The following is a 20,002-nucleotide window of genomic DNA, read 5'->3' on the forward strand; positions in this document are numbered from 1 at the left end:
TGATAACCTAACTTTACAAAATAATTTCACTTAAAGTTTTTATTAAGTTAATATGGCTTAGAATATTTGCTGATATTTATTTTTGCTTTACTTAATGCGTATGTTCTTAGGCACCAAAAAGATTCCCTTTCTGTACCAAAATTCTCATTAAATGTAAATGAGGGGCGCCTGGGTGGCTCAGTGGTTTAAGCTGCTGCCTTCAGCTCAGGTCATGATCTCAGGGTTCTGGGATCGAGTCCCACATCGGGCTCTCTGCTCAGCGGGGAGCCTGCTTCCCTCTCACTCTCTGTCTGCCTCTCTGCCTACTTATGATCTCTCTCTGTCAAATAAATAAATAAAATCTTAAAAAAAAATGTAAATGAGAACAACAGGTCATACCTGATAATAATATAATATTTTGTTCTATTCTTAAATATAAATTTAAAATATAAATGAGCTTTTATTTTTAATGAGTACATTAAAGATTTGTTTTACCAAAACTGGAAAATCTTGGTATACATGAAGGTTTTTAGGAGCAAATAGAAATCAGTTCTCCTTGTTTTAAGCAGAAATTTATTGGAAAGATATTTAGTGTCTCATATAACTGGTGGAAAGGTAAGAGAATCAAATGTGAAAAAGGAGCAGAAGGTAAAAGAAACTAAGGCAAAGAAAACAATCGGGTCACACCACAGGAACAATTTAGTTTGAGTTCTGCTACATGTCACCAACACAGACTCTCAACTCCAAGACTATGAATAATTGTTAAATATCCCTGAGTTTTGCATTCCTACTTAGAGTTTTAGAGTCCCAGGCAGGTTTGGGGAAGCTTAAACCATATGTCCATGCCCTTACTGCCAAGGGAAAGGGAAAGAAAATATCTGGAGTCCCTAGCTTTCTGTAACAAGAAGCAGTAAAATAAGGAAGATGTCCTTCAAATAGGAGGAGTTTGGATCCAACTTAAAAAAAGGTTCCAAGTATCCACTCCACAACCAAAAAGGCAAGTATCCACTATATAACCAAAATGTAATCATCCTTTTCCCAAAAGGTGATAGATCCTCAGTCTGCTTAATTACTACATCCAGCTCCAGTTCAAGATAAAGTCCATTCTTCCACTAGTTTTACGTTGATCTTTTATCAAACTGTGCAACCTGTGGACTCAGTTTGTTTTTAACCTGTATAAATTAATGGAGGCAAGAGAGAGGAAAAAAATGGAAATCAGTTAAAATATATAAATTATACATGACATAGAAAGGCATCATGGGTAAACCCCATAGTCCTTTTTTTGTAGCTCTCTCAATGCCAGAACTAAAGCATAGAACTTTAAGGCTTTACTTCATGTTCTCATTCATTCAAGAGCTTAACGTACTTCATCCTATATTGATCCAAACCTTCACCTTTAGGAATCAGAAACCATGATGGTCCTATCTGTGTAGAATTTCAATAGTCTTCTGTTAACTTTCATTTATTCATTTTGTTATGGAAAATTTCCAGCATATACGAAAGGAGAGAGTAGTATAGCGAACTATGTACCCATCACACAGCTTCAGCAACTATCAGTCATAACCTATCTTGTTTCATCTCTAACCCCACCCACCCACTGATTATTTTGAAGCAAATCCCGGAAGCATATTATTTCATTCATTATTGTTTATATCTCTAAAAATAGAGACTTTATTATCTCACGCAATAATTCCTGACATTAAATACCACTTGGTGTTCAAATTTCCATCATTGTCTCATAAGGGTTACTCAATGACCAGTTTTTGTGAAATAAAATTTAGTGAAGTGATACATATACTGTATTTATCATTGGCTCAGAACATATGCTGCTTCCTTTAGGACAGCATGTTTCCCTCATGAAGTAGTGTATTATAGCTATTATCATAACTGAATCTTCAACAGATCATGCTTCTATAGGTGAAGGGATACATAAGAGTGGTGCCTTGGACATCTACCAATTAATTGCATTCTTTTGACATTGAGTAAATTCCTTGATCAGAAGCAATATTGCATGGGATACCATGGAGCTATCTATGTGAGGCATTCAGCAATTCTAAGAATGATAATACTGCTAAAATGGTTATTTGGCAAAAGCATATCCAAAATCAAAAAGGGTATCTCTTCCAGTAGGGAAAAATCAGTGCCCCTTCCATGAAGAGGTTCAGTGTAGCTGGCTTATTCGTCCAGGCCCAACTACAGAAATAGGAAGGCTCCCATTTAATGACTCTTCGTAGGAAGCTGGCCTCCACATTGCACAACAGAAGACTGAAACTAGAGGTGCCTGGACATTCTCCTCTGAAGAGCTGAGATGCAGGCCTGTGATCTAGGTTTGGCCATTCATACTGTCCTACTTGAGACTGCTACTTGTTAGTATAGTATAAGTTTTGAAACACATGTAAATCAAGTATTTCTAAATTTTGATTGCTGTTTTGTAGAAACCATCCTGATGTTCATAAATACAGTGTGGAGACTGTACAGTGGTATCCTCATGACACCGGCATGTTTACATCAAGCTCCTTTGATAAAACTCTGAAAGTGTGGGATACAAATACATTACAAGTAAGTATATTTTATATTAAAACCTTTCCAAAGGGGAATTGAACCCTAAACCATTTTAGTGTGATTATTTGCTAAGATGTTATATATGTGGTTGAGGAGAGCTAGACTGCTTGAGTCCATATCTTGGCTCTGCAGCTGACTAGCTCTGTGACATTAGGCAAGTGTCTGCACCTCTGTTCAGTTTCCTCACTTGTGAATGGGGGTAGTGATTATATCTTATAGAATGGTTGTAAAGATGTTGACATATGTAAAGTACCTAGAACAATGGTTAGCATATAATAAGTGCTCAAAAAACATTAGTTATTATTATTATCTTTATTATTTAAAAATTATTGTCTAGGGGCGCCTGGATGGCTCAGTGGGTTAAGCCTCTGCCTTCGGCTCAGGTCATGATCTCGGGATCCTGGGATCGAGCCCCGCATCAGGCTCTCTGCTCGGCAGGGAGTCTGCTTCCCTCTCTCTCTCTCTCTGCCTGTCTCTCTGCCTACTGTGATCTCTCTCTCTGTGTCAAATAAATAAATAAAATCTTTATTGTCTAGTGATCTAAGGAAGAAAATTGGATTTATCAATCTATTGACCTAAAACCTTAAAGGAAAAGAAATTACTAATACTATTGCTTAGTAAAGGTAGACACTAAATAATAAAGATAGATAATAAAAGGGTACCTAGGTGGCTCAGTTGGTTAAGTGTCTGCTTTTGGCTCAGGTCATGATCCCAAGGTCCTGAGATGGAGCCCTACATCCAGCTCCCTGCTCAGTGGGGAGCCTGCTTCTCTTCTCCTTCTGTCTGCTGCTCCATCTGCTTGTACTGTCTCTCTCCTCCTCTCTGTGTCAAATAAATAAATAAAATCTTTAGAAGAAAGATAATAAAAAATAGTTTTTATGATATTTGGTTAAATTTATATATCTAATGCTAATCCTTTCTCTGAATTCTATTCCCATGTGTCTCTACCTGTCTACTAAACGAACCTTTCTCACTTGAATATAGGTTAATCTCCTCAAGTGTAACAGGTTCAAATTGAACATGATCATCCTCACATCCATTTAGTCCTCAAATCTTAGCAGTTCTTTCTTTAAACTCTCCCATGTTTTCTTCTCTTTCTCTCACCAACACTGTACATCTAGACTACTCCTAAAAACTCATAAGTGGTATTCCTGCATTACTTTGCTTACCATATTTTCCATGGTAAGTTCTACCCCAGAATTAACCTTAACTTATAAAGTGGTTTCATTGTGCCTCTACCCAAAACCTCTAAGGACTTCCATTGTCTCAATTCATCCTGGTGTTCTAAGTTATCCCACCCTCAACCTCTACTCCCTCAACCTTAGCCTCTGCCTCTTTTCCACCTAAATTATTTGCTGTCTCTAAATGATCTTTTGTCTTCTGATCACATCTTGATTGTATTATAGTCTCTTTCTCAAGTTCCTTTCCCTATGCAACTATTTTGTCTCTTAATTGTCCAAATTTTGTATCCTTTAACCAACATCTCCACGTTTTATGTTTCCCCCCCTTCCCTATCAGTCCCTCATTACCACCACTTTACTCTGTTTCTGTGAGTTTGACAATATTTTATTGTGTATTACTTACATGTGAAATCTACATAATATATAATAGTTATCATTCTGTGACTTATTTCACTTAGCATAATGCCCTTAAGGTCTATCTGTGTTGTCATAAATGGCAAGATATCCTCCTTTCTTGTGGCTGAATAATATTCCATTGTATAAAAATACCATATCCTTCTGTGTCTCTTCATACATTCATGGATACTTAGCTTGTTTTGATGACTTGACTGTAATAAATAATGATGCAATGAACATGGGGGTAAAGATATCTCTTCAGGATAGTGACTTTTTTTCCCTTGGATATATAGCTAGAGGTGGAGTTGCTGGATCATAGGGTAGTTCTGTTTTTAATTTTTTGAGAAACCTCCCTTCTGGTTTCCACGGGCTGTACAAATTCATATCCATCAACAGTGCACAAGGGTTCTCTTTTCTCCATACCCAACACTTGTTACCTTTTATCTTTTTGATATTAGCCATTCTAACAAGTGTGAGGTGATAGCTCACTGTGGTTTTGATTTGCATTTCCCTGATCATTAGTGATGCTGAGTACTTTTTCATGTACCTAGTGGCCACTTGTATGTCTTCTTTAGAAAAACGCCCATTCACTTCCTCTGCCCATTTTTTAAATTGGATTGTTCATGGTTTTTGGCTGTTGAGTTGTATGAGTTCTTTATATATTTTGGATGTTAACCTTGCATCAGAACACGATTTGCAAATTTTTTCTCCCATTCAGCAGGTTGTCTTTTTATCTTGTTGGTGGTTCCCTTTGCTGTGCAGAAGCTTTTTAGTTTGATGTATAGTTCCACTTGTGTATTTTCCCTTTTCTGCCTTTGTTTTTGGTGTCAAATCCAAAAAATCATTACCCAGAGACTGGTAACAGGGAGCTTACTGCTTTGGTTTTCTTCTAGGAATTTTATGGCTTCAGGTCTTAGATTCAAGTCTTTAATCTAGTTTTTAAAGACTAATTTGGAGCCCAGCTCATGACCCTGAGATCAAGAGTTGGGCACTTAACGAATTTAGCCACCCAGGCACTCCTCAAGTCTTTAACCTATTTTGTAATATATTTTTGTATATGGTGTAAGAAAGTGGTCCAGTTTCACTCTTTTGCCCGTTGCTGTCTGACTTGCCTAATGCTGTTTCATGAAGAGACTCTCTTTTCCCCATTTTATATTCTTGGCTCCTCTCTCACAAATTTATTGACTATATATGCATGGGTTTATTTCTGGACTCTATTCTGTTCTGTTGATCATGGTGTTTGTTTTTATGCCAATACCATATTGTTTTGATTACTGTAATTTTGTAAAATAGTTTGAAATCAAGAAGTATGATACCTATAGCTTTTTTCTTCTTTCTCAAGATTGTTTTAGCTATTTGGGATTTGGTGGTTCCATACAAATATTAAGATGTATTTTTCTGTTTCTATAAAATACCATTGGAATTTTGATAGCATTTGCACTGAATCTGCAGATTGCTTTCATTAGTATGGACATTTTAATCATGTTAACACTTGTAATCCATGAGCATTAAAGATCCTTTCATTTATTTGTGTCTTCAGTTTCTTTTATCAATATCTGATAGTTTATAGTGTATATATCTTTTACCTACTTATTTTAATTTATTTGTAGGTATTCCATTCTTTTTGATGCAGCTATAAGTGGGATTATTTTCTTAATCCCTCTTTGTGATTGTTCATTATTGGTGTATAGAAACACAATAGATTTTTATATATTGATTTTATCCTTCAGATTTATTGAATTTGTTTATTAGTTCAAAGAGGTTTTTGGTGGAATATTTGGGGTTTTCTATACATATCATCATATCATCTGCAAATAGAGTTCAAATTCTCCTTTCTAGTTTTGTGCTTTTTTTCCTTATTTCATTCCCCAGGCCAGGATTTTTTTCTTTTCCTTTTTTTTTTTTTTTTTTTTTAGTGTTATTTATTTTAGAGACAGAGAGAGCAGGAGCCAGGAGCAGGAGGGGCAGAGAGAGAGGAAGGGAGAGTGAGAACCCTCAAGCAGACTCCACTCTGAGCATGGACCCTGACATGGAGCTCAGTCTCGTGACCCTGAGATCATGACCTGAGCCAAAACCTAGAGTTGAAAGCTTAACCTACTGTGCCACTCAGGCATCCCCTGGCTAGGACTTCCAATGCCAAGTTGAACAAAAGTGGTAAAGTATCGGCATCCTTGTCTTGTTCATGATCTTAGAGGGAAAATAATCTTGGAGGAGAAACTATCAGGTTCTCCTTGTTGAAGAAGAGATGAGATTAGCTTGTGGGCTCATCATAAGCTTATAAGCTTATCACCTATCTGTGTGTGTGTGTATATGTATTATGTTGAGATCCTTTGCCTCTGTATTTGTTTTTTTCAAGAAAAAAATGCATCATACTTTATAATAAAAAAGTCACTCTTCATTCCTGATTCTTTAAAAATTCTTAACATTCTAGGAACATAAAGGAAATTCCTTAATTTGTTAAGGAGTATCTATTTTTTTTTAAGGGTTTTATTTATTTCACAGAGATCACAAGTAGGCAGAGAGGCAGGTAGAGAGAAGGGGGTAAGTAGGCTCTCTGCTGAGCAGAGAGCCCGATGTGGGGCTCGATCCCAGGACCCTGGGATCATGACCTGAGCTGAAGGTAGAGGCTTAACCCACTGAGACACCCAGGCACTCTAGGAGTATCTATTTTTTTTAAAAGACACCTAAAGCAAAGATTTTGTTTGTTGGTAAATTATTGCGAGCTTTCCCTTTTGAGTTATCTCCCTTTAACATTGTATGGGAAGTCCTAGGCAATAAAATAAAGCAAAAAAAAAAAAAAAAAGAAAAAAAGAAAGAAAGAAAGAGAGAAATGAAAGGAATTTAAACTGTCATTCACAGATGACATGATTGTGAGCATAGAAAATCCAAAGGAATCTCTAACCTATTATTAAAATTAATATGAGTAGACTTAGCAAAATTGCTGGATATAAGGTCAGTTGCATTTCTGAATTTGAGACTAACAATTGCATCAGAAATCATCATATTCCTAGTAAGAAATTGAAAAGTGTACAAGACCACTCAACACCACACAGATAGCTACAGAATAATTATGACACAAGTTAAGATTTAAATAAATTGTGGAAAGATCAGTATTGTAAAGGTACCAGTTTTACCCAGAGTGATCTATAGAATCAGTGCATTTCTAATCAAAATATTTACAGGACTCTTTTTTATGGAAGTGGGCTAAGACCATAAATTTAATTACACTAATTAAGGTGGTGTGGTATCAATAGAAGTGAAAAAAACAAAAACAGTGGAACAGGATAATCAAGAAACACACCTATACATATACCATCATTTGATTTATGACACAAGTAAGACTGCACTACATTGGGGAAGTAATGGCCTTTTCCACAGACTATGCTAGATCAACTAGGTATCCATAAAAAATAAAACAAACAAACAAAAAACCCCAAAAACTAATCTTTACCCTTACCCCACAACAGACAAAAAAAAAATCTACCAATTTCAGGTAGATTACTAGGTATAAAAACATAAAGTAAAACAATAAAACTTAAAGGAAAAAGAAACGAAAATATCTTCATGGTTCAAGATAGGTAAAAACACAAAAGGGTTTAAACCAAAAAGAGAAAGATTGATAAATTGAACTACATTAAGATTAGGAAGCTCTGTTCATCAAAAAACATTAAGAGAGTAAAAAAGTAGGCCATGAATTCAGTGGGAGATGATATATGTGACAGATGCATACATCTGAAAAAAGACATACACAAATTTAAAAAAAATAGAGAAATTAAAAGACTGGAAACCCATAGAGAGCTAGGCAGCAGAATATTTTTTTTTAAGATTTTATTTTATTTATTTATTTGAGAGAGAGAGAGAGAGCAAAACACGGGGCTCTATCCCAGGACCCTGAGATCAGGATGAGAAATCATGAGTCGGGGCACCTAGGTGGCTCCCAGTGGGTTCAAGCCTCTGCCTTCGGTTCAGGTCATGATCCCAGGGTCCTGGGATTAAGCCCCAGATTCGGCTTTCTGCTCAGCAGGGAGCCTGCTTCCCACCACCACCCCCACCCCTCGCCTGCTGTTCTGCCTGCTTATGATCTCTGTCTGTCAAATAAATAAATACAATCTTTAAAAAAAAAAAAAAGAAAGAAATCAAGATTCTGGCACTCAACCAACTGAGTTACTCAGGTGCCCCCAGGCAAAACATTTGCTTAGACACTTCATAAAAGAGGATATCTAAATAGCTAATAAATAAATACATTCAACTTTATTAATTGAGCACCTAGATACTTTAATTGAATCCACAATGAGGTACCTCTCTACATCCTCCAGAATAGCTAAAATTAAAGGGTCTGATAAAAAATAACAAGTGTATCTGTTGCTGTTGAGATTACAGTTGGTAGACAGATTTGGTATCAACTGTGGGTTTCTTGTTACCTAGAAGATACACTTTTGAGTATATAAATGCATACATGTGTGTCCAAGGGACATTTATAAGAATGTTCTTAGCAGCACTATTCATGATAACCAAAAACTGGAAAAAATCCAAATGTCCATTACCAGTCAAATGAAATCTGGCACATTTTACATTGAAATACTATCTAGCAATGACAAGGGAACACTCACTTCTATATCAATAAAATGTATGAATTTTATATAATATAGAACAAAATAATCAGACACAAAAGAGTACTTAATATATAATTCCTATTCAAAAATTGGCAAAACTAAAGTGATAGGAGTCAGTATGGTGGTTATCTTTCTTGGTGAGGGTTGACAGGGTGTGTAGGGAGCTCTTTGGGGGTGTTGTAATACAATGTTTGTAATGTTCTGTGTTATAATGCAGGTGGTGGTTACTTTGTGAAAGTTCACTTCGTGAAAATTCATTGAGCTGTACCCTTATGATCTGTATACTTTTCTGTATGTTTGTTACTTACACTTCAGTTAAAAATGTGGTTTAAAGATTAATAACCCATACATTTGCATTTTCTTTGATTAACATTGACTTCTTTTTAAAACTCTAAGAAAAGATATTTTGATTTCAAATTTTCTTTAGAACATAAATGTTTTTGCCAACCGAAAATAGTGTTTCATGGGGGTGTCTGGCTGGCTCAGTAGAGCATGTGACTTTCAGTCTTGGAGTTGTGAGTTTGAGCCCCACGTTGGGTGGAGTGATTACTTAAAAAATAGTATTTCATGAATTCATAGTTCTATCTGAAATAGGCAAAGCATTTTATTGATAAGAACATTTGAAAGCATTTGATAAGAAATAATTTCTTGTGCATGTGCTGGGTACAAAGAAAAATTAAGAGGGCATGATATTGTCCTTTTCCACATCCTCTATCCCTGTCACTAATTTTTCCTATTAATGCACATATTATATCTATCACACTTTTACTTCATCTGAGCTTTCCGTAAATGTGTTTTTATAGCTAGAGCATATGATACGGCTTAAAGGAATATCTTCTCTAGAGACTTCTCTGTTACACATTAAGGTAAAGAACAACTTTTTCTCATTCCGAGTTTTCATAGAGTTTTGGATAATGGACTATAAATCAGAAAATACAGATGTCAGTATCCAGGTCAAGTTCTCTAGAAATGAGTAAGATTCTTGAATATATTCAACAGTAGGTATTCAATTTCTGCTACATGTTAAAGCTGGGGATTCATTGCCAAGGAGCTTCAGTTTAGCAAAGAAAACAAATGATTTAACAAGAAGTAACAGTGAAGGCCAAAAGGGACTATCATGATGAAAGTGTACAGTGTTTTAGCAGGATCACCTAACCTATGGAGAATCAGGGAAGGCTTTGTAGAGCAAGTGGTGCTCTGGCTTTTGGCTGAAATGAAAGATGATGAGTCCATAGAAGGAGGATAAGAGTTCCAGTCCTTGGAACAACATGAGAAAACTCTTTGGGGTAACAGTGAATCTGACATCTTAAAAACTGAAAGGTACTCACAATGGCCAGAGTGCCAAAGGACAGTAACCAGAGATAAAGCCAAATAGGTAAGCAGTGTCTGTATCATGAGGGGCCTTGTTATTTTTATTTTTATTAAGTAGGTTGAATATTTTCCTAGGAGAAGCAGCAAGCTTTTTAAGAGTCTAAGCGGTGGCCAAAAATGAAAACATCAAATTGCCATTTCAGGTGAAATAATTGGATATGTTGCCAATTGGCTGGAAGGTAGCAAGAGGAGAGTCAAAGAGACGAGGGAGGAGGTTGCAGTAATCCAGGCAGGAGTCAGTAGATCCTTGCTTGACTGGAATAATGGCAATAGGATAAGTAGATATGAGAGGATTACAGACATTTGACAGGAGTTCCAAGTTGATAAGCTATCAAAAGTAGTGAATAATCAAGAATTTCAAGAAAATCCAAATCAAACCCACAGTGAGATGACCATTTCATACCTTTTAGGATTGCTGTAATCAAAAAGACAGTAACAAATGTTGAGTAGCATATGGATGAACTGGAGCAATCATAAATTATTGGTGGGAATGTAAAATGGTACAGCTGTTTTGGAAAACAATTTCTGAAAGGGTAAACGTATATTTAGCATATGACCCAGGAATTCCACTCCTGTGTATATACCCAAAGCGAAATGAAAACATAACTTTTACACAAAACTTGTAGACAAGTGTTCGTAGTGGCATTATTCAAAATGACCAAAGAGTCAAAACAAATAAAATGTTCATCAACTGACGAATACGGGTAGCCATCAAATGTAGTGTTATTCAGCAGTAGAAAGAAGTGAAGTACTGATACATGCTAGTGTGGATGAACCTTAAAAACATCATGCTGAATGAAATGAAAAAACATTATGTTACGTGAAAGATTGCAAAAGACCACAGATTGTATAATTCTATGTCTGAAACATCAAGAAATAGGCTAATTTATAGAGACAGAAAGTAGATTGGTAGTTTCCTAGGGGAGAGGGTAGAAAGAAAGGGGGAGTGCCTACTGATGGGAATGGGGTTTCTTTTTGGTGTGATGAAAATGTTCTGAAGTTGATTTTGGAGATGATTGTACAACTCTGAAAATACTAAAAACCATTAAAGTACATACTTTGAATGAGTGAATTGTATTTCAACTATAGCTCAATAAAGCTTTTATTTAAAAAGAGCAAGAATTATTCTCAAGTTCTCTATGTTGGGCAGGTGGGTAGAGTATATTGTTATTTACTAAGATAGAGAAAGATTAGGGGGTATTGAGTTCAATTTTAGATTTGTTAAATTTGAAGGATTCACAAGAAATCCAAATGAAGATAATCCAGGAAGTGAGCTATACATATCTGGTTTTTAAGAATATGGTCTACACAGAAAATTTAGGTTTGTGTCACCACCATATAGGTGGCAGTTGAAGAGAAGAGTGCATAGAACAAAACTTTGGGAAGACCAAGATTAATAAGACAGGAAAAGGAACCAAAGCCTGTAAAAGATAAGAGTAAGGGGAAAATCAGGAGTGTGTGATATAATGGAACCGGTGAAAGAGATTGTTTTAAGAAAGATGGAGTAATCAGCTGTGTTGAATGTTACTGACAGGTTAGGTAAGATAAGGTCTAGACTAGGTGATGGTGGCTATCAGTTATATGGGAAGAGTAGTATGAATGGGAGTAGTGGAGATAAAAATAAGATTGTGGTAAGTTGAGAAATTCGGGAGCTAAGAAATTAGAGCCAAAGTTTGGATTCGAAGAAGAGGAAAGAAGATTAATTAGGGATATAGCATGAAAGATTTTTCTTTTTCTGTCTTGGGGAGAGGGTTGCTGTTAAGATGAAAGAAACATGAACATTTTTTAATGCTGATGGGAATGAGCTGGTTTGGAAGCAGAGTTTATAAGTGTCCTGGAGATAAAGGAGATGATGTGTAGCATGAGATAGTGCTGAGGGGGATCTGAACACAGGTGGGGAAATTAACTTTGAATATGAGGAAGGATAGTTTTTCCATGATAACAGGAACAAAGAAGGAAGAAGGATAAATGGAAGCAAATGTGTTTGTAGGTTTGTTGATAAGACATACTCAGTGAATTTTCATTGAATGACTTTCTGATTCCTCTTTGTAATCAAAGATCAGATCACTTTTTATGACCAAGTGGTGATGTCCATGGATAGTATGGAAGTTTGAAATAGCTGTGAATATTGCAGAGAATAGTAGTGAAATATAATAGGACTAGTAGTCAGTACTGAAAGTCAGCACTGATGAATGATCTTTTATAGTGATGCCAGTTTGCTTTACTGTAAGAATCTCTTTTAGGTTAAAGTAGAGGTCAGCTGGGCCCATGGCCTCTTTCTGGAAAAAAAAAAAAAAAAAGCTCTTTCTTGTCTATGGCTGCTTTGACCCTACAGTGGCAGAAATAAGTAGGTGGTGATGACAGAAATGAGTAGTAGTCCTCAAAGCCTAAAATATTTAGTCTTACCCATTACAGAAAAAGTTTGCTGACCTCTGGTGTAGATCTGTGTGGATAAAGGTACAGAGAAGGCAGATATTTGGAGTCATCCAAAGTTAAAGTCTCCACGGAGTGAAAGAATTAATGACAAAGGAGTTGGAGATATGGTGGATGCAGTATTGAACCTCTGAATCCATGCTGAAGAAGGGGAAAAAAGCAAAGACTGATAGGAGGAACTGATAGGAGTTTTGGGTTATATTTGGATGTCTTGGAAATAGATGGGAAAAACTAAAATGAAAACGGTAGAAGATCATGGTCATACATTGAAATTGCTAATGTATCATACCTGAAATGTATGATTTTGAAGAAAGAATGAGTATAGGTGATGAGAGTGCTGGGATATGGTAGCTGAGGTTGAATGGGACCGAGAGGCCGAGTACTGACTAGATCACCTGTGTAGATGATGAAGTTCCCCAGACTGGAGTAAAGAGGAAGATGGTGAACCAGGTGATTGTCTTTTCTTCATCTCTCAAATTTATTAGAGAAAAACTGTTTCCCTCATAAAAGGGACAGAGTGCAATAAATAACATGGGATTTATATTTTTTAAAGATTTTATTTATTCATGAGAGAGGCAGAGGCAGAGGGAGAAGTAGGCTCCCCACTGAGCAGGGAGCCCAATGTGGGACTGGATTCCAGGACCCTGGGATCAAGACCTGAGCCAAAAGCAGACGCTTAACCAACGGAGCCACCCAGGCACTCTAATAACATAGGATTTAAAATTAACAGGTTTTTGAGGGTATCACATTCCTATGTGTAAGTCAAATAAATGGCTAACAGTCATTTAAAAATTGGTAACAGTGTGGAAATAAATAGAATGTTTACTGATTTTGTGACTATAATTAGAACTTAAATTTTTTTAATGTCTTTTGATTATCAGACTGCAGATATATTTAATTTTGAAGAAACCGTTTATAGTCATCATATGTCTCCAGTTGCCACCAAGCACTGTTTGGTAGCAGGTTTGTACCTTTTTCTTTTTCTTTTCAACATTTTGAAACTTGCTCTCTCTTAATACCTAGTTAGTTTTAATATAGACATTTAAACCCAAATGAATATCATAATTCTTTTAAAAAAAAAGCTCAAGTATATGCTATATTTACATTCAGTTTTATTGGCATTGTGCAAGTCTTTTAAAAAAAAAGCTCAAGTATATGCTATATTTACATTCAGTTTTATTGGCATTGTGCAAGTCTGGCACTGTGCTAGTGGCTAGGATTCGAAGATTAAGAAAGTATATTTTTTGTTCCCTAAGGAGTTAATTTTCAACCACCAAAATTTCAAAGATTTTACATGAACAAAATTCGGTAACTTTTTCAATTCAACACAATTTTAAAAAATGGAAATTATTTCCTTTTCCTTTGTTTATTGTGTTATTCAAATTAAATATCCATTTTTATGAAAGCACCTACAAAAAGAATTTTCATGTGTGAAGAAGAAAGTGTTTTTCTGGTATCTGGTATCAGGTCCCTATGATTCTATTATTTGTTTGGCACTGCATGAATGTTTTCACCTGCAGACACTAGTCAGTTGCATCGTCTGTAGAGAAGAGCTGGGCACTAACTTGTCCTCAAGGTCCACTCAGACTGTCTCCAGAGTCTCTGGAAGTATGTCCTTAATATGGAAAGGCTGAGGCATTAAGTAAAGTTATTTGATACAATAAAATAGCATAGAATTGTGCATATACGTTGTAGCAATGCAGATTTCCTGGTTGTGATACTGTGGTATAGTTACCTAACACTAACAATGGTTGGGACAACATGGATGAAGGGTACACAGGGTCTCTCTGTCCTGTATTTGCAACTTTCTGTGAATCTATTATTTCAAAATTAAACATTAGACAATAATGTAATAATACAGCTCTCTTAGTGCTAAGGTATAACTGCAATTACATTTTCTAATTATAAACATTAAAAATGATTTGGAGTATATTTTTGGCATACATTTTTTTATATTTCCATGTGGATACAGAGAAGATATTATGATTTGTAATGGTAGTTTCTTGTTTCCTTTTGGTGATGATTTATAAGAAAATTATCTTAAACCATTTTTGTTTCTGTTTTTACAGTTGGTACTAGAGGGCCCAAAGTACAACTTTGTGACTTAAAGTCTGGATCCTGTTCCCACATTTTACAGGGTATTTTTTTTTATTTGAAACAACAACTACTTTGAGTAAACCATTCAATAAAAAGAAACATTACTAACAATGTATTCTTTGTAACTGACATGACTGATGTATTTTGTGCTAGTTGTTAAAAGTCAACAGGGAAATAAAGATCCTTCTGTGCATTATTCTTATAAAACTGAACTATTGAGGAGACATTTATATAAACAATACCCATAGGGTAAACTCAAAGGATATGGGAAGTCTAGCTGAAAATCTTATCTTATTTCTACATTTAAAAAAATTATTTATGAAACTTACATTGGGGGGCACCTGGGTGGCTCAGTGGGTTAAAGCCTCTGCCTTTGGCTCAGGTCATGATCCCAGGGTCATGGGATCGAGCCCCACATCGGGCTCTCTGCTCCGCAGGGAGTCTGCTTCCTCCTCTCTCTGCCTGCCTCTCTGCCTAGTTGTGATTTCTCTCTGTCAAATAAATAAAATATATATAAAAAAAAAAACTTACATTGGTAAATTTGTCTTATGGGCATTGTTTAGTATTGTTCTTGCTAGGTGCTTTTTTTCTGAATGCAAATATTTTAGAAAAAGCTATTAAAATAATATTTTGGTTAAGATATATTAATTTGAATATTTTTGCTACTTTCTTATATCAGTATTAGATCATCGGTTCTAAACAATGGAAAGATGGCTTGTAATTTGGAAATTTACATTTTTACTCATCCCTGAGAAACACATAATATAGCAAGAGAATTTTGTGAAATGGACAACATTTGTTTTAAATTGTCATGAATCTCTAATAATATAAGTTAGATCAATGAAAATATCTACTTTGAATAGTTCATTTAGGCAAAAGTGAATTAAAATGCTGAAGTCATTATTATCCTATTATATTATTACATTATCCTATGAATGTATCACCTGTGCTTTCTAGAAAAAAAATTTTATCCAAATGCTTTCTACAATCATGAATTTTTTTAAAAAAAATTCTGTTACAACTTTCTGAAAAGTTAGAAGTCATTTTTTATTCTCTAGAATGTTTAACTTGTATGGTTTGTTACAGTGGATTTTTTTGTGGTAGATATAAGTAAATGAGCTTAAGCTATGTTACTTAATGGTGGATTCACTTTTGAATCTAACAGCTGTATTAAAAAAGATCATTTGCTCTTTCCAGTGCAAAACCAGGCCATTTATAATGAGATAACATGTGTGAGAAATGCTGCACAGACTTCATATCAATATTTAAACATAGATTATTATAAATGTAAAAAAATAATGATCATATCAATTTATGTTTAGTATTTAGTCTTCACTTCTTCAAAATCAGACATATTTAATTACACTGTATCTTTTGATTTTTCAAGTATTTACAGACTTTTCATACTGTTATATTTGCAGGTCACAGACAAGAAATACTGGCAGTTTCCTGGTCACCTCGTTGTGAATATGTCTTGGCAACTGCAAGGTAACATGCAAATTATTTGGTTTTGAAGTTAATAATTAATGATAAAAATTTCAAAAACACTATTTTTTAAGATGCATATTTAGTTATTAATTAGGCCCTTTAAATAATTGAGTTACAGTTTTTAAGTCCTGTCACTACATATCTTGAAGGTGCTTACCTTTTAAAACACAGAAAACAAGAGAATCTCTAGCAATGCAAATCTGGTAGTACTACCTGTAAGAAAAAGTATGTTGTCCTTTTTTTCTACCCAAGTATAAGTCTTAATTTTAAAACAGTAGCATTTCAGTTCATTTTCTTTAATACAGAATTATTTTGAATCTGATTCAACATTTATTCATTGATTCAATTTAATAATATGTAATGACTATCTACAATGAGCCAAGCAGTTTAGTCCCCAGAGAAGCTTCTGTTAATAGTTTATAGAATGTTATATTGAGATCTATGCTTTCTGAAATAGAACAAGTCTAGAATAAAGCTGTAAAAAGGCTGCCTAGGGAAGTGTGAGGGTGAAAAGCTAGGTGCTCGTTGTGGGTCCATGATAGGGCAGATTTATATTATTCATGCCTTACTTGGTTTTCCTCAAACCATGGGAAAGCTAAGAGGCTTTCAGTTCTCAGATGGACCTAGTAATCATGTTAGGAATCAGATAAGTCCAAATCTTATCTGTTTCAGAAAGTACTTAAATCCTCAGACTCATCCCATTGTAGACTTTTCCCCAAGCTGGAAAGAAAGAAAACCATTTTGAAAATGGGAAATGCTAGATTTTTGCTTGCTGTTCAACTTGGCTAGCTTTGATGGTGATCTGTGAAAAGAATCAAGACTACAGGAAGAGATAAGCCCTGTACCTACAGAAAAAAGATTTATTTAGAAATAGGCTTATAAAATGCATTGTATTCCTCTTTGTAATTAAAGGGATCTGGATAAACCCAATTTGTTAGAATATTGTTGAGGTCCTTTTTGAGAACATGATAGCATTAGTTAAAGTGATTTCTATTTTTTTTAGGAGTAGTTGAAATTGATATGTGATCATGGTTTTTTGCCTTTATTCTTTTCACGTGCTTGAGATAAAATAAAAATAAGTATCAGATTTCTAAGAGATTAAAGTTAATTCTTGTTATCTTGCAAAGATTGATTTGAGTATAGGAAACCAAATATAAATACATTGTCCTTACTATTACCTTTTTTTTTTTTTTTAAAGATTTTATTTATTTATTTGACAGAGAGAGATCACAAGTAGACAGAGAGGCAGGCAGAGAGAGAGAGAGGGAAGCAGGCTCCCCGCTGAGCAGAGAGCCCGATGCGGGACTCGATCCCAGGACCCTGAGATCATGACCTGAGCCGAAGGCAGCGGCTTAACCCACTGAGCCACCCAGGCGCCCCCTTTTTTTTTTTTTTTTTTTAAAGATTTTATTTATTTATTTGACAGAGAGAGATCACAAGTAGAGAGGCAGGCAGAGAGAGAGAGAGGGAAACTATTACCTTTTTTCATATGAAAATAAAACACCAAATTCATGCAAAATGAACTTTTTTTTTTAAGATTTTATTTATTTATTTGACAAAGAGAGAGAGAGATCACAAGTAGGCAGAGGCAGGGGGAAGCAGGCTCTCTGCTGAGCAGAGAGCCCGAAGCAGGCTTCAATCCCAGGACCCTGAGATCGTGACTTGAGCCAGAGGTGGAGGCTTAACCCACTGAGCCACCCAGGCGCCCTGAATTCTTTTTTTTTTTTTTTTTAAAGATTTTATTAATTTGTCAGAGAGAGAGGAGCGAGAGTGAGCACAAGCAAGACAGAGTGGCAGGCAGAGGCAGAGGGAGAAGCAGGCTCCCCGCCAAGCAAGGAGCCCGATGTAGGACTCGATCCCAGGATGCTGGGATCGTGACCTGAGCCGAAGGCAGCTGCTTAACCAACTGAGCCACCCAGGTGTCCCAAGGTGCCCTGAATTCTTAAAGTAAAATTAGTTAGCTCCTTGATTGTCTAGAAAACATTTGAATAATAAACAATAGAAAGGATGTAGTAACAAGCTTGCTAAGGGACAAGCTCTAAAACTCTCTAGTTTTGGTGGAGGAACCATTGAAAACAAAATAAAAATCAGCAGAATTCTGTCCTTGTGATCTAAAAAAAGGTTACCTATTTTTTTTTTTTGGCTGTTTTTTTCCCACTGCTTTTTGCTACTTTTGATTTTGAATATTTGATGAAAAGGCAAAAGTTAAACAACCCAAATGTATAAATATATTTGCACTAATACACTGAGAATTCTGTGTGCCATAATACTGGAAAGGTAGGTGAAGAGTACAGTCACTGTCCTAGCCATATATGTCAATGTAACATCTATTTCTTCTTAGTGCTGACAGTAGAGTAAAATTATGGGATGTAAGAAGAGCATCAGGATGTTTAATTACTCTTGATCAGCATAATGGAAAAAAGTCACAAGCTGTTGAATCAGGTAATGAAGAATACATTAATATAGAAATACACCAATGATAGTATTTTTATATTGAAAATTTTTAATTGAAACCAAGTAATTAATGTATAGGACAAGTTGCAAATTTTATGATTTAAAAAATGCCATTCACAATAAATTGATTTCCAAAAGTACATAACTAAATTATGGTTGTCTTTCTTTAAGATAGGAAAAAGTATGGCATTTCATCTACCTCTAAATTTTCAAATGCAGAAACATTTCTGAATTATTTTGTTACTTTTTTTTCCTCCAGTGAAGTCAACTAATACAAATTCATTGCCACTTAGGAAGCTACAATAAACAAGGAATAGTAACATTTTGTGGCCATTGCATGAAAATAGAATTTGCAATTTGTATTGCACATGTCAGCTGCTATCCTGGTGATAAAGTACCTCAATTTCATTTTTCCAACAGAATTTAATTTCTTTTTTGTTTTTTCAACATTTTATGTAGTTATTTGAGAGAGAATTTTGTGCATGCATAGCAGGCGTTGGGCAGAGGGAGAAGGAGAGAGAATCCCAAGCAGGCTTCTAGCAGAGGGCAGAGCCCAATGTGGGGCTCCATCCCAGGATCCTGAGATCATGACCTGAATGAAATCAAGAGTCAGACACTTAACTGAGCCACTTATGTGCCCCTAGAATTTAATTTCTGTATAGGATAACATTCTGATTTAGAAATAATCGTGGACCAGAAAAATCTTAGGATGAACTATATACAGTTTTATGATTGTTTTAATAATCTTTTAAATTAAATTAATCAGGCTCTTGAGAATTATGCTTTCTCAAATTTGGTCATTTTGAAGGTAATACAAATTTTGAATCAAACTAGAACACTTATTCTTTCCCTATTGAAGCTTTTTAAAAAATAGTAAATACTAGTATTACTGATTTTTAATAGTCCATGAAATGACTTTTAGATTAAAAATGGAAATATTGGGGCGCCTGGGTGGCTCAGTTGGTTAAGCAACTGCCTTCAACTCAGGTCATGACCCTGGAGTCCCAGAATTGAGTCCCACATTGGGCTCCCAGCTCCAAGGGGTGTCTGCTTCTCTCACTGACCTTCTCCTCTCATGCTGTCTCTCACTGTCTCTCTCTCAAATAAATAAATAAAATCTTTAAAAAAAAATGGAAATATTATATGAGAAATTTGTAAGGTGTTTAATTCAAAAATTTAATGTTAGACATGCATTTAATTGAGTTGTACAGCACAGCTTATTCTCTGAAGAAAAATTATATTTGGCAAGATTTCTTCCTCTTTAGTTTTCCTGTTTTTCTCCATTTTTATGGCTCTAATTTATATGGCTTATGATATTCAAATAATCCAAATATAATCAACTTGTATATTTTAAGTAATTCAGATAGTTGTCCTTTAATACGTTAAAATAACTGTATCATCAAGCATTAAGTGTGTGCTGACTATAAT

The 20,002-nt window shown here is 35.2% G+C and overlaps 1 protein-coding gene across 4 annotated transcripts in view; it reads left to right on the forward strand.

The window, feature by feature from the left end:
* ERCC8 (ERCC excision repair 8, CSA ubiquitin ligase complex subunit) overlaps positions 1-20,002 on the forward strand; it is a 61,671-nt gene that overhangs the window by 17,072 nt on the left and 24,597 nt on the right. For 2 of the 4 annotated variants that reach the window (XM_046001023.1, XM_046001025.1), the window contains 6 exons: positions 2,415-2,538; positions 9,535-9,597; positions 13,417-13,498; positions 14,605-14,673; positions 16,054-16,120; positions 18,462-18,562. In XM_046001023.1, coding sequence (XP_045856979.1) covers positions 2,415-2,538; positions 9,535-9,597; positions 13,417-13,498; positions 14,605-14,673; positions 16,054-16,120; positions 18,462-18,562 — 506 coding nt within the window. Of the gene's footprint in view, positions 1-2,414; positions 2,539-9,534; positions 9,598-13,416; positions 13,499-14,604; positions 14,709-16,053; positions 16,121-18,461; positions 18,563-20,002 lie in introns of those variants that run through there. The other 2 variants (XM_046001024.1, XM_046001026.1) reach the window with 2 other exon arrangements.

The sequence above is a fragment of the Meles meles genome, chromosome 3 (assembly GCF_922984935.1).
Source record: "Meles meles chromosome 3, mMelMel3.1 paternal haplotype, whole genome shotgun sequence".
Taxonomy (NCBI): domain Eukaryota; kingdom Metazoa; phylum Chordata; class Mammalia; order Carnivora; family Mustelidae; genus Meles; species Meles meles.